General features: G+C 45.6%; 1 protein-coding gene across 1 annotated transcript in view; it reads right to left on the reverse strand.

Moving 5' to 3' along the window:
• Positions 1-300: 300 nt before the first annotated feature.
• slc6a19a.1 (solute carrier family 6 member 19a, tandem duplicate 1) overlaps positions 301-15668 on the reverse strand; it is a 46571-nt gene continuing 31203 nt past the window's right edge. Inside the window, exons 5-12 of the mRNA XM_078229164.1 lie at positions 14054-14164; positions 12302-12414; positions 12081-12209; positions 11002-11158; positions 9122-9326; positions 7730-7889; positions 3934-4096; positions 301-2650 (exon numbers count right to left, since the gene is read on the reverse strand). Of these exons, the coding sequence (XP_078085290.1) occupies positions 2441-2650; positions 3934-4096; positions 7730-7889; positions 9122-9326; positions 11002-11158; positions 12081-12209; positions 12302-12414; positions 14054-14164 (1248 nt within the window). The 3' untranslated portion in view covers positions 301-2440. The remainder of the gene's footprint in view (positions 2651-3933; positions 4097-7729; positions 7890-9121; positions 9327-11001; positions 11159-12080; positions 12210-12301; positions 12415-14053; positions 14165-15668) is intronic.

Here is a 15668-nt window from a genome sequence, read left to right on the forward strand (position 1 = left end):
AGGAGGCCATTTGGCCCATCAAGTCTGTACCAACCACAATCCAACCTAGGCCCTATTCCCGTAACCTCACACATTTACCCTGCTAATCGCCCGACATTAGGGTCAATTTAGCATGGCCAATCAACTCAATCCGCACATCTTTGGGGAGTGGGAGGAAACCCACGAGGAGAACGTGCAAACTCCACACAGACAGTGACCCAAGGCCGGAATTGAACCCGAGTCCCTGGCGCTGTGAGGCAGCAGCGCTAACCACTGTGCCACCGTGCTGCCCTAACTTTAATCACATTAAGCAACCCCATTAGGTTATAACTTTCCTTTAATAAAGCCTTTCCAAAAGAATATCATTTCATCCTGGGTCAACCTCAGGAGACAGTGATGAGGATTACATTCAGTTTCTGGACAAAATTACAGTAACGCAAATGTTCTTGTGAACACATCAGGTCTCCAAATGAAGAGATTTTATTTTGCATCAACATGCATCAAATGTCTTCCAAACATTTCAGAGATGTGAAGGAAATAAATTTGCAAATTGAGTCTCGGCAATCCATTGTGCAGATAACAATGTAAAAATGTTTATTTCCTTCAATCTGTTCCGCACCAGGACCTGCAAGCCCTCTTGTCTCTCGTTTCACATTTCATAGTTACTCTGCAATGCAGCATCACAGCAAGTTCAAAACCCACATCATTCCATGACACACTGGCAAGTATAAGCAGCACGGTAGGTGCAGGAAGGATGTTCCCAATGCTGGGGGTGTCCAGAACCAGGGGTCATACTCTAAGGATACGGGGTAAACCTTTTAGGACTGAGGTGAGGAGAAATTTCTTCACCCAGAGAGTGGTGAGCCTGTGGAATTCGCTACCACTAGAAGCAGTTGAGGCCAAAACATTGCATGTTTTCAAGGAGTGAGATATAGCTCTTGGAACGAAGTGGATCAAAGGACATGGGGGGAAGGCGGGTTCAGTTGGATGAACAGCCACGGTGATTATGAATGGCGGAGTAGGCTTGAAGGGCTGAATGGCCTACTCCTACTTTCTATGTTTCTATGGTTCACAATGTCACCCCAGGGCCCTCTTGGCACTTTGGGCTTTTGACACATTAACCTGTGATTCTGCAAATTAGAAAGAGAAGGAGGTGTTTCTTCCAGGTCAGTTGAGAAGTGTATTGAAGTGTCTCGTCTGCTTTGGGTGGGGGAAGAGGGACTGCATCAAATAGTACAGGTGGCCTTAAAACCATGGTATTTATAGTTGTCATTTACCCTCTAGGAAAGGTCATGGCACACATTTGCAAAAAGCCATGTGGTATCGCCATGTCTCCTTGTATCAAATAAAAACGAATCGGCTAAGAGCACAATGGCAATTATTAAACATCTGTATACTACTGGTGTGAGAGAGAAGGCATGTTAGCTTCAGAATTAGGATGCTAATACTCTGTTGGCGCATGGAGGTCTTGTGGTGCAGTGGGTAGCATCCTTGCCTCTGAGCCAGAATCTCCAGATTCGAGTCCCACCCCAGGGCCAAGGAAGATGCGTTCATAACACGGCCCAACGGGTTGAGTGTCAACCTATAAAAACCCTTCCAACACCCTGCTGGCTGGCAGTAAAAGTGGGAGAGGCTCTTAGGCAACCACATTTGGTGTGGAGTAGATGTCCTCTCAAGCTATAGGCCTCTGGCGATAGCTCAGTGACCTGTTCCAGGAAAGACTCACTATGGAAACAGATGGAAGTCTGCCTTAGGGTGTGGGAAGTGGAACAAGAATTCTGTTGGCATTGATTGTGGTATTCAGTCTTAAAGCATCAATACCCATTTTTCTGTCCTTAAGTTAATGGCACAAACCAGATGACATAAAATCGCATCAACAGATCTATTATCCATTAGACAACTTACTCTCATTTGTCATTGTAGGACAGGACTGATTGCCATGGCAACCTTTCAAGCATCAACCCACTTTAACAGCAATAACTGTATCGAGGTTTGCTGGCTGCAGATGTTGGACCCAAAACGAATACGGACGTCGATACGAGATAACTACTCCAACAATAACAACAACAGCCTGTACTTATATAGCACCTTTAATGCAGCAAAACATGCCAAGGCGCCAACAGCATGAAGTAAAGACCTTGCTGCATGTTAATATCCCTTTCACTTAATGTTGCAACATAACAAATTCAGAGCATCTAACTTCTGTTTCTGACCCATTTCTCCATTCAGATACACATAAACAGGTTGACATTTCTGTAAATAAGTGATGTGCTAGATGGTTGGTCAGCTATGGCACATTTCTCTAAACAATGATATGGTCATCTACGGCATCATCAGATATAAAAATACTGCGTCAAAATATGAAGAAATTTAGATTTTTCCACGTCCCGCTTTCTGGCTGAATTCAGTGTTGGCTGATCGTGGACGGTGCAAATGGCCATTGTTGCTTTGCGGAGTCAAGTTAAGCCTCGTTGTTTATTATCCCGTTCACTGAGGTGGCTGAAGCCGACGGCACAAGGCCCCGCTGGTCATCCCTCTTCCGGAACCGGTTTCTGATGAACAGGAACAAGGCCGTGCAAGGTATGGCTAAACTCGGCACTCCAGCCAGGAGGAAAATGAGCGCGGATATCCAACTAGGGTAGAGCACCGTGGCGAGGTTGGGAAAATGTTCCTGTCGAGAATTGCAGAAACATCTGTTAGTTATAAAGGCAAGAGGCAGCATTCCACAATAGACCATTCAGCCCATTTTAAAGACTGACCAGTCGCATTGAGCAGAATTTTATGACCACTGAGGGGGAAGGGGGCATTCCATGGAAGGTCTTCCTGCTGCCCTCCTGCCCAATCCCAACCTGTCTGGATTTTTACGGTGGGACAGGCAAAGGTCAGGGACACCTTTGCCTGAAATGAGGTCCTTGAGTAGGCAATTAATGATCGCTTCAGGGCCGTTTCCCACCCGGCTTCTATTTTGAGGCTGGCAGCTGGAGCAAGGGGGGAGGCCTAGCAAGTCACCCTGCTCAAGTCTTGGGCAGGAAGAGGGTGACACCTCCCTCGATGGCTTCCATTTCACATTGAGGGCCACACCAACCCCCCTCCAAAGTCTTCCCTCTGCAGTGAGGTGCGTCTTCCTCCTGACTGAGGGATTGTTAAAGGAGTGCGAGGCAGCCGGTATCGATGGTGACGTGTCCCCACTGACTCTTTTGAATGGAGGCAGCAAACACCACCATCTGAAAAACCCTGACCATTAGCAAATATTATTATAGGATAAGGTAGCCTGCAATGTTCAGAGGTACCAATGAATGTCAATGCTGCATTCTCTGGGTGGGCTGCCCACTTTGGCCTCATGTACAGCTTACCCATCCTCTCCCCCATTATAACTGGGGCGAATGGCACAACTTAGAGTCACCCAGTATTTTCCTCAAGGAACAATCGCTCTATATTCACCCTCTGATTTGTGAAGTATAATTATTAGCGACACAAGTAGGCTTACATTAACACTGCAATGAAATTACTATGAAAATCCTCTAGTCGCCACACTCCGGTGCCTGTTTGGGAACACTGAGGGAGAATTTAGCATGACCAATGCACCTAACCAGCAAGTCTTTCAGACGGTGGGAGGAAACCGGAGCACCCGGAGGAAACCCATGCAGACACGGGGAGAACGTGCAAACTCCACACAGGCAGAGACCCAAGCTGGAAATCGAACGCAGGTCCCTGGCGCTGTGAGGCAGCAGTGCTGACCACTGTACCACCGTGTCGCCCTAACGATAGGCCTCACAACATTTAATGGCCGATAAATATGAAGGCAAGAGCCTGGAACTCGTTAATCCCAGGTATTAATCGGTGACAATAGCATCCCAAAATGTAGCAGGAGCCAGTTCTGTTATAAACATGATTTGAATTAAACATTCAACTTTACTACTATGAGAAATTGGCCTTGATTAATTTCATACTTACATACGTTGGATCCCAAATGATGTATGTCAGCTCCTCTCTAACCTTAATTACAAAGTAAAACAGGAATATGACCAGCATTATGAGAGGACTAACGACTCTCCAGGTGACCTGCCAGAAGATATTGGGTTTGTGACCAATCATCCATTTGATGTCATCGTTGAATCTGAGAAAATAATTCACATGAGGATATTATAAAGAGGTTCTCTATCAATATCTAGCAAAAGACACACAACACGTGAACTTCATAGAATCCCTACAATGCAGAAGGAGACCATTTGGCCCATCGAGTCTGCACCGACTTTCCAACAGTGCATCTTTCCCAGGCCCACTTCCCCATCCCTGTAACCTCACACATTTAGCCTGCTAATCCACCTAACCTCGGGAGACTAAAGGGCAATTTAGCATGGCCGATCCGCCTAACCTGCATACCTTTGAAGTGTGGGAGGAAACCGGAGCACCCGGAGGAAACCCATGCAGACACGGGGAGAACGTGCAGACTCCGCACAGGCAGTGACCCAGGAATTGAACCCGGGTCCCTGGCGCTGTGAGGTAGCAGTGCTCACCACTGTACCACCGTGCCACCCATGTTCACTGACCTTTTCCTCATTAAGTAAAAAAGCTGGTGGAAATTTCTTGTTCTGTCACAGAGTGACTGCCAAAACCAAAAGGATTGTCAGAGGATAGAGAGGATTGTCCAAGGACACAGCAAGATATAGACCAGTTGGAGAATTGGGCAGAGAACTGGCAGATGGAGTTTAATCCGGACAAATGTGAGATAATGCATTTTGGAAGGTCCAATGCGTGTAGGAATTATACAGTAATTGGTAGAACCCTTAGAAGTATTGACAGGCAGAGAGATCTGGGCGTACATGTCCACCGATCACTGAAAGTGGCAACACAGGTGGATATGGTAGTCAAGAAAGCATAAGGCATGCTTGTCTTAATCGGTCAGGGCATTGAGTATAAAAATTGGCAGGTCATGCTGCAGCTGTAGAGAACCTTAGTTAGGCCTCATTTAGAATATTGTGTACAATTCTGGTCGCCACACTACCAGAAGGATGTGGATGCTTTGGATGGGGTACAGAAGAGGTTTACCAGGATGTTGCCTGGTCTGGAGGGTATTACCCTACGAGGAGAGGTTGGATAAACTCGATTTATTCTCACTGGAACGATGAAGGTTGAGGGGTGACCTGATAGAGGCTTACAAGATTATGAGTGGCATGGACAGAGTGGAAAGTCAGATGCTCTTTCCTAGGGTAGAAAAGTCAAATACTAGGGGACATAGGTTTAAGGTGCGTGGGGAAAAGTTTAGAGGAGATGTGCGAGGCAAGTTTTTTACACGAAGGGTGGTGAATGTCTGGAACGCGCTGCCTGGGGAGGTGGTGGGAACAGGTACAACAGCGGCATTTAAGTGGCATCTAGATGAATACATGAATAGGATGGGAATGGAAGGATACGGACTCCGTAAGTGCAAACGGTTTTAGTTTAGGTAGGCATCATGATCAGCGCAGGCTTGGAGGGCCGAAGGGCCTGTTCCTGTGCTATACTGTTCTTTGTTCTTTGTTCAAAGCATTTGTTAATATGGGGTTTCAAATGTGCCAATACTTAGATCATGGAGGTTATTTGTGGGAGTTGTTTTAATGGTGTAAGGCGGAATTCTCCAGTCTTGCACATCCCATTATCGTTGCGGGTGAGGCTGGAGAATCCCAGCCATGGGCGAGGTCGGAGAATTCCGTCCGTAATTACACGTTGGATACCTTCCCTGGAAAGTCGGTGAAGATAAAATGGTGCAGGCTGGGTGTGGTGTGACATCAAGCTGGTGAGAACTCCGAGCCCAATTTTAACCCTTCCCCTGCACCGTTCCCATGACAAATTCGCCTCAGTGTATGTGTGGCGCATTTTGTTGCTGAGCACCTTATAAAGTGAGGTAACTTCCTGTGCATGAACTGGAGAAACTTGATGGATTTTAATGGATGGGACCTTGCATGTGATGTGGCTCCAATTTGCAATGGTGGTGGACAAAGCTCCTTCCTAGAGTTAATCGCATGAGTTCCAACCGGCAGAGAAACTGTGTGACTGATATTAAATTACTTTCCTAAATGATCATCACTTCACAGTATCATAAAACAAGTTGGGCATTAACCTTTCCAAAAATCACCAAATTATTATTATTAACACTAGCAACATAAGCGGTGGTAAACAGAGCTGGGATTTATTTATTTTTATTCATTCGTGGGACATGGGCATCGTTGGTTGGCCAGCATTTATTGCCCACCCCTCGTTGCCTTTGTTCAGGGAGCAGTTAAGAGACAACCACATTGCTGTGGCTCTGGAGTCACATGTAGGCCAGACCAGGTAAGGACGGCAGATTTCCTTTTCCTTAAAGGGCATTAATGAACCAGATGGGTTTTTCCAACAATCGACAATGGTTTCATGGTCATCGGTACATTCTTGATTCCAGATATTTTTTAATTGAATTCAAATTCCACCATCTGCCATGGCGGCTTTCGAACCCGGGTCCCCAGAACATTAGCTGAGTTTCTGGATTAATAGCTTAGCGGTAACCACTAGGCCATTGCCCCCCCCCCCTTATGCTTGCTTTGAGTAGGGTTTAGCTTCATCTACTGCACTCCCAATAGTGCCACAGTGCTTGAAGGGTTGTTCAAGAGCCTCCAGGTACTGAAGATTAACCTCCTCGACACTGCCATTGAGGAAGCCAGGAGAACAACCACAGGGCATTTCACAAAAAATGGTCTTTGGTTTGTGTGGAGTTTGCATGTTCTCCCTGTGTCTGCGTGGGTTTCCTCCAGGTGCTCCGGTTTCCTCCCACACTCCAAAGGTGTACAGCTTAGTGGATTGACCATGCTAAATTGCGCCTTAGTGTCCAAAGATGTGTGAGTTAGGTGGATTAACCATGGTAAAATGCGTGGGATTACAGAGATAAGACAGAGGGGGGGACCTGGGTGGGATGCTCTTTCTGAGAGTCGGTGCAGATTTGATGGGCCGGATGGCCTCTTTCTGCACTGTAGGGATTCTATGGTCCTATGCTTCTATGTTCTATTTGCCCTCGGAATATTGGAAATGGTAAGAAAAGGTTGTGTGGGGCCATAGGAAGTTATATGGTAAGACCTCCTGGAATCTGACCAACAAGAGTTGGCAACCTTAAATATATTGTCAAGAGAAACATTATTTGAACACTTTTGTTAAATCTGGGAAAGAGTTGGTCTTCAAGATTTGGCAAGAATGAACTATGTATGAGTCTGTGAATGAAAATCACTCATAATGCATAAATAAAAGAAACAAGGCAAATAATAGTCAATTCTTTCTGAGCAGCACGGTGGCATAGTGGTTAGCACTGCTGCCTCACAGCTCCAGGGACCTGGGTCCGATTCTGGCTTTGGGTCACTGTCTGTGTGGAGTTTGCACATTCTCCCCGTGTCTGCGTGGGTTTCCTCCGGCTGCTCCAGTTTCCTCCCACACTCCAAAGATGTGCGGGTTAGGTGAATTGGCCGTGCTAAAATTGACCCTTAGTGTCTCAAGATGTATGGGGTGGATGGATTAGCCATGGGAAATGTGTGGGGTTACGGGAAGAGGGTAAGATACTCGGTCAGAGAGTCAGTGCAGACTCAATGGGCCGAGTGGCCTCTTCTGCACTGTAGGGATTCTATGAAGCAGTAGATGTGGAGAGGGTCAAGATGAGCAAGAACTTCTAGCAACAAAAAATCTATCTGCATCTCCCTTACATTGTTGAATTGTGAAGAAAACTCAGTGTTGAGAGTGTTGTGTTGTTTGTTACCTGTCGATGCCATAGATGTAAACAACAGACACCATCTCACAGAAGGCGATGATCAGCAGAGGGATGGAACCGGCATACGTGTCAAAGAGGGCCAGCCAGTAGTTTCCAGAGTTTAAGATAAATATGAAAGCAATTAAAAAGGACACCACACAAATCAGGCCTGGAAAAGAGAACAACACAACTGGTTTTATTTGGATTGAACCGAATCATCACATTCCAATGCACTGCGAGTAGCGTCCTTCTCCTGACTGTCCTACCTCAGAATGGGCGGCACGGTGGCACAGTGGTTAGCACTGCGGCCTCACAGCGCCAGGGACCCGGGTTCGATTCTGGCATTGGGTCACTGTCTGTGCGGAGTCTGCACATTCCATCCCCGCGTCTGCGTGGGTTTCCTCCGGGCGCTCCGGTTTCCTCCCACACTCCAAAGATGTGCGGGTTAGGTGGATTGCCCATGCTAAAATTGCCCATTAGTGTCAGAGGGATTAGCAAGGTAAATACATGGAGTTATGGAGATGGGGCCTGTGTGGAATGGTTGTCAGTGCAGGTTCGATGGGCCAAATGGCCTCCTTCTGCACTGCAAGGTTTTTATGATACCAGAATGGAGCGGTAGCAGAAACAAACGTGTGCGGGAAGGCGAAATCACCAACTTTTGTGGCTTATTGTCTGTCTGTTCCCATTTTTGGGAACGCCTCAATCCAGGCAGTCTGAACCCAAAACGTTAACTCTGCCACTCTCTCCGGAGATGCCACCAGAGCGGCTGAGTTTTTCCAACACTTTCTGTTTTTATTGCTCTCTCTACCCTGTTCATACAATATCCCTCTCCTGGGAACTTGATGCAAATGTGTATCCCATTGCTTGCACGTTGCCTTTTTGACTGAGATTGTCATGTAGTGGGAACTTTTTCTTTGTGGTTCCATGCACACTGGGAACTTGATTGAAGCAAGCTAAGTTCACATGGGGCCCTTCCAAGCAGCTGAGCAGTCAGGCCCCAGGTGGAAAGGTCAGTGCCTAACCTCATGTTGCCTCTCCTTCCAAGCTGAAGGAGGAATTTCAATCACTCACTTCCACACAAGTTTTGACGTGTTTCGGATGAAGAAATGAGGTAAACAAACAGAACAAATTGCCTTTTGCCACAGACTTGAGGTTTCAGCCACATTCCCAGCACTTTGGGGGCAATGGGGCGGGAGCAGCTCCAAGCAAATTCCTGCCTTTAGGCATTAACAAGAAACATGCGAAGGATGTTTTAATCTCTGAGGTAGGAACGGAATTTCTGCTTTTGGAGAATATGTTAAACAGTAAGTTTGTTTGAAAAGATATGACTCAAAAAGAGATAATAATAACTGTTTTGTGGTCCTATCACAATAGGTAAGTAAATGGAGGCCTTGTGTTTACCAGTAACAAGTTCCTTAGGCCACTTCTTTGGGAACAGCCTCATATCTTGAACTGGCACCAGCACACCTTCTATATTGCCAAACATTGAAGAGAGTCCAAGACAGAATAACATGACGAAGAACAAGATGGACCATAATGGAGAGATGGGCATTTTTGTGATAGCTTCCGTAAAGACAATGAAAGCCAATCCGGTGCCCTCGACGCCCTGTATTAAAGGAGATTGGAGTTAGTTTGGGGTCAGGTGTTTGATACTCAATTGCGCAACAGTCTAGTTGGATAAAGAGTTGGTCTAAGCGACGATGGCTCTGGTCATACATCGACTGGACCTCTATTGTGGTCTATACATCTTGAGAATGCACATTGGCGACCACTGGGTTCTACAGGGGATTGCAGAATTAATGGATCTCAATTGAGAAACACTAAAATCGCATAGACCACAATACCAATGAGAACTGTCTTTGACTCATTCAGTAATCGATTAAAAGAGGAAGATTTAATGATGCCACTGGGCTGATCACATTGATCTTAGAATGTTGTTCCACAAATGGAACCTTGTGGATTAAAAATGATGTCTCATTCGTGGGGGTAGGTGGGTGGGATGGCGTAGGTGGCTATGTACACCTATAAATAAATATACATGGCCATGCACACTGCCAGAAGGATGTGAAGGCTTTGGAGAGGGTACAGAAAAGATTTACCAGGATGCTGCCTGGTATGGAGGGCATTAGCTATGAGGAGAGGTTGGAGAAACTTGGTCTGTTCTCACTCGAACGATGGAGGCTGAGGGGTGACCTGATAGAAGTCTACAAGATTATGAAGGGCATGGACAGAGCAGATAGTCAAAAGCTTTTTTCCAGGGTGGAAGAATCAATTACTAGGGGGCATTGGTTTATGGTGTGAGGGGCAAGGTTTAAAGGAGATGTACGAGGCAAGTTTTTTACACAGAGGGTGGTGGGTGCCTGGAACTCGCTGCCAGGGGAGATAGTGGAAGCGGATACGGTAGTGACTTTTAAGGGGCATCTGGACAAATACATGAATAGGATGGGAATAGAGGGATATGGTCCCCAGAAAGGTAGGGGGTTTTAGTTCAGTCGGGCAGCATGGTTGGTGCAGGATTGGAGGGCCGAAGGGCCTGTTCCTGTGCTGCAATTTCCTTTGTTCTTTGTTCTATTCAGACATCCCATTTTGTTTTGTTTTTTTGTGTTTGGGAAGAGGAGAGGGATGAACTAAATTTGCGTTCTTGGTTTTTAAGGGACCATTTTGAAAAATCAAGGGAGGCTAAAGTAATGTTACATGAACTTCTTACAGTTCCCAGGCAGTACATTCCAGATTCCCACCAGCCTCTGAGTGAAATCTGTTTTTCTCAAATGTCACATGATATTTGAGTACTAAATTTCTATGGGTTTTTTTTGATATTGAATGATGGAAAGCGTATGGTCATCGGTTTTGACATCTTTCATCTACCTTCCAAAAAGCAGCTTAGAACAGGTTGGAAGAATCTGAGAGCATTTGAAGACCTCACTGCTTTATTTTCCCAGGATGGCGCTGGAGTGTGGCGATTTCTTGCAAGCTATGCCCAGCACACCTTCTAATTCTACCTTTAATCTCGTTCTATGCTTCTAAAACTTCATTCTAACTCTTTTAAACTCTCTAACAATGCTTAAATTCAATTTTTTACAGATTTGGCAACACCCTAGCTATGGCTGTAAGACTACATTCTGCACTCTCTCCTTTCCTTCTCTATGAACGGTATGCTTTGTCTGTATAGCGCCCAAGAAGCAACACTTTTCACTGTATACTAATACATGTGACAATAATAAATCAAATCAAATCAAAATAAGGCAATTTGAACAAACACAGTTTGGGCTACAGATATACACCTGACTGAGTATGGATTGCAGATCGCAGATTTTCAAATCCAGTTTGGATACGATATCAGGAGAGGTGTTGTTCAAATAGTGAAGGACTTCCTCATAGTTCTCTTGGGTCAAATTGGTTTCCGGCAGGTCAAAAGCATTAGTCAAGGTCAAGATATTGCTGTCAGGAAATAAAGAGAAAACCACATAACTGAATCATAGAGTTATATGGCGTGGAAAAGGCCCTTTGGCCCATTCAGTCTGCACTGACAATAACCACCACTAAAGTCATGCTAATCCCATTTTCCAGCACTTGTCCCATATCCTTGAATATTATGATATTTCAAGTGCTCATCCAAATACCTTTTAATGGTTGTAAGGTTTCCGGCCTCCACTACCTTCCCAGGCAGGCATGATGTGGAGATGCCAGCGTTGGACTGGGGTGGGCACAGTAAGTAGTCTCACAACACCAGGTTCAAGCCCAACAGGTTTATTTGGTAGCATGAGCTTTCGGAGTGCTGCTCCTTCATCAGGTGAGTCTGATGAAGGAGCAGCGCTCCGAAAGCTCGTGCTACCAAATAAACCTGTTGGACTTTTAACTTGGTGTTGTGAGAGGCCCCTGGAGGTAACGACCACTCCTGCATGGCATCTCTCCCGCCTTCACCAACAACCCCACTGCTTCCTCCCTCGCCAGAGCCTGCCTGACTGGCCCCAGTGCCCCCAGACCCCACTGACTCAGTTGGGAGGGAGCCGCACCCTTCCTTGCCACCCGTGACTCCCAGATCCCAGTGTCAACTGAGATAGTTGGCCTTCCATTTAACTCTTGGGGATGGATGTCCATTCTGTCAATGAATGGCAGATCCATGGGCAACCAATTAATTCCCTGACCCTCAAAAATATGTATCCAGGGGTTCTTCAAATGGTATGGTAGGGCACTTGCCATCATGGACTGTTGCTGGGACCCCCATGAATTGGGCCCACTGTCTTCTGGTTTGAAGACTTTGGGGGCTAAACTGTTTGAAGTGCCAAATAATTTGAACGAAGCAATGTTAAGCAGCAAAGTACAAATGATATTCAATATTATTCACGGATAACTTACTTACTTATCAAAACATGCATCAAATTGTTCTGTTGCTCTGAAACCAATAATGGAATATATAACTGTGGCGGCATACACTGAGGTGAAGCCATTGATGGCGGAAATTATTACTGCGTCCCGCTCACAATTGTTGCTGTGGGATAGAGAGAGAAGCAGTCAGCGTTTGATTATTTATGAATGTTTGGATTGATTTCACACGATGGGCACATGTCAGACGTTACTTACTGAACAGAGTTGTAACTGGAGAAGGAAATTAGACCCCCAAAAGCCAAGGAAAAGGAGTAAAACACTTGTGCTCCAGCGTCTAACCAGGTGGTTGGATTTGACAATTCTTCCACCTGCAAATCGTAAGAATAGAAACACATTATTTTGACAATGGTAACTTTTGGCTAGGCAATGCCTAAAATGGCTGTGTAGAATTTAGCATGATGTGATTTTTTTAATAAAAGGTATTTTTTTAGAGTATTCTCGGACATTGGGATTACGTTTTCAAAATGTGTTGATAATACGACAGAGGTTTGGCAAGCAATGCGAGGTTCTTTAGGAACATAGGGACGAGGAGAGGCCATTCCGCCCCTCATTCAATGAGATCATTCAATGTCATTCAATGAGATTTGTCATTCAATGAGATCATGCCTGATCCATGACTTCACTCCGTCCCCTAGATTACTTGATATCTCTGCCCAACATCATTAGATAACAGTTTTAAAAATTAACAATTGATCTAGCAATAATTTCCATTTGTGGGAGTGTTTGAAACTTCTACTACACTGTGTGCAAAGAAGCATTTCCTCACTTCACTCCCAAAAGATCTGACTCTAATAGAAACAGGAGGAGGCCATTCGGCCCTTCGAGCCTGCTCCGCCATTCATTATGATCTTGGCTGATCATCCAACTCAATAGCCTGATCCTGACTTCCCCTCTTCCCCAAAGGATCCCCTTTGATCCCCTTCGCTTCAAGTGCTATAACTAACTCCTTGAAAACATGCAATGTTTTGACCTGCTTTCTGTGGTAGTGAATTCCAATGTCTTAATCATTAAATGGTTTCAAGAAGGAGATAGATATGTTTCTGGTTTTTAAAAATGGGTTAAAGGGATATGGGGAACAGGTGGGGAGGTGGATTTGAGACCAGGGAGAGATCAGCCATGATCTGATTGAATGGCGAAGCAAGCTCGAAGGACTGAATTTGCCGAATTCTGCTCCTAATTCCTATGTTCCTATGTTCTTATACCTTAGTTGACCAGTTTTTCAAGGAACAAAGCCCAAAAATCACATCAAAAACATGAATTCATTAATCATTAAACAAGTTGCATTTATCATATTTCCTTCAGCTCTGACTTGTCAATGAATTCTACGAAATCCAGTGAACCAGGGCTAAACCAGGGCGGCACGGTAGCACAGTGGTTAGCACTGCTGCCTCACAGCTCCAGGGTCCTGGGTTCAATTCCTGGCTTGGGTCACTGTCTGTGTGGAGTTTGCACATTCTCCCCATGTCTGCGTGGGTTTCCTCCGGGTGCTCCGGTTTCCTCCCACAGTCCAAGGATGTGCTGCATTGGGCAGGCTAAATTCTCCCTCCTTGTACCCGAACAGGCGACTGGGGGATTTTCACAGTAACTTCATTGCTGTGTTAATGTAAGCCTAATGTGACTAATAAACAAACTTAACTTAACTTAAACCAGTTGGAATATGAGGCACGCAGACACATTATAATATTTAAATAACCACACCTGCTCCTAAGGCTTTGAGCTCCACACTGTCTCCCCGCTGCCCTGTCCCACCTCGATTAAAACCAAAAGTGGCCAACTTGGAGGCAGATTGGTGACAGGCTTCAGCTTTTAAACATTCTGTCTGAACCCCCCCCATGCTGCCGTCTCTTGGGGTCAACATTAACCCCTCCCCTCTGTGTGTGTCTTCAATTGGAGAAAACACGATAACATTTGCCGAAAGAGAAAAGGAAAAGAAAAAACTGTACTTGCTTTTGGTGTGAAGAGAAATATTATTCCATCAACAGATCCTTTTAATGTCAATCCTCGAATCAAGAAGATAGTGAGGACGAGATAAGGGAGCGTCGAGGTAATATATACAGCCTGAAGGACAAGAATCCAAACTGATTAAATCTAGCGTACCATTCCAGACAAAGGTGTTGACAGTTTACACATTCCACTTAAACTTCCGCTCCTTTCATTAACATTGTGCTCCGACTACAGAATATAAAAACGAGTTTGAAATTACTTCTTGCTCACATCAGATTATTTTAGTGATATTTTAGCGATATTTTAGTGTTAATATTCAGTGGATTATCATTTCTCTCAAAGCAGCAGAAAGGCAAACCTATTCATTATTCACACAACTACATGGAAAGTGCTGGAAAGTGGAATTAGAATAGGGTAGCTGCTTGATGGCCAGCACAGACATGATGGGCCAAAGGGCCTCTTTTCTGTGTTGTCAAGCTCTATGGGCGGGATTTTCTGCGCAACCCGAATGTGTTTCACTGCAGTGGAGGCTGCCCGCCATTGGCTGTCGGCGGGATCTTCTGGTCCCGCCAATGACAACGGGATTTCTTGCTGAAAGTACCCCCTCACCGCTGGGAAACCCGTGGCAAGGGTGCACCGTCGACAGGACTGGAAGATCCCGCTGGCATGAACAGCCAGAATGTTCCGGCCTAGGCCTTGATGGCTGAAGTCTTACCTACCACTGCTCACGCTGGTGGGATTTTCCCATCCCGCTGCAGTGAATGGAGAATTGGCTGGCCGCCAAATTCTCCGACTTTGCTGCAGCGGGAGCGTGAACGGCAGGTAAGATCGTGCCCTATGACGCTATCAAGTTTCCAATCACCTAAAGGGCCCAAAGATGGATTTTCCAGATGTCTTTGTCAACATTAATTGGCTGTGGGTTTCTCTTCTCCTTGGGGATTAAGTGGCCATTGGTGAACCAGGGACGTCTAATACTGGTGCATCCCTCATCACCCAAAACTATTCGATAGCAACATAAAAGCAAAATGCTGCGGGTGCTGGAATGCTGAAATAAAAACAGAAAATGCTGGAAAACCTCAGCAGGTCTGGCAGCAACTGTGGAGAGAGAAACAGTGTTAACGTTCTGAGTCCGTGTGACTCTAGTCCGCATAAACTCAAATCATATCGACTTGAAATGCTAATTCTGTTCCTCTTTCCACTGTTGCTGCCAGACCCGCTGAATTCTTCCTGCACTTGCTCACAGAATGGCAGGATTGTCGTATGAGGAGAGATTGGGTCGACTGGGTTTGTGTTCTCTGGAATTTGGAGGAATGAAAGGGGATCTAATTGAAACGTATAAAATTCTGACAGGGCTGGCCAGACTGGATGCAGGGATGTTATTTCCCTTGGCTGGAGGTGTCTAGAACAAAAGGTCACGATCTCAGGATACGGGGTAGGCCAATGGGGACTGAGATGAGGAGAACTTTCATCACTCAGAAGTTGGTGAATCTGTGGAATTCTCTACCCCAGAAGGCCGGGAAGGTCAAGTCACTGAATATACTTAAGAAGGAAATAGATTTCGAGACTCTAAATGCGTGAAGGGATTTGGAGAGAGCACTGGAGCCTGGCATTGAGGTCA

The sequence above is a fragment of the Mustelus asterias genome, chromosome 2 (genome assembly GCF_964213995.1).
Source record: "Mustelus asterias chromosome 2, sMusAst1.hap1.1, whole genome shotgun sequence".
In the NCBI taxonomy this organism is placed as follows: domain Eukaryota; kingdom Metazoa; phylum Chordata; class Chondrichthyes; order Carcharhiniformes; family Triakidae; genus Mustelus; species Mustelus asterias.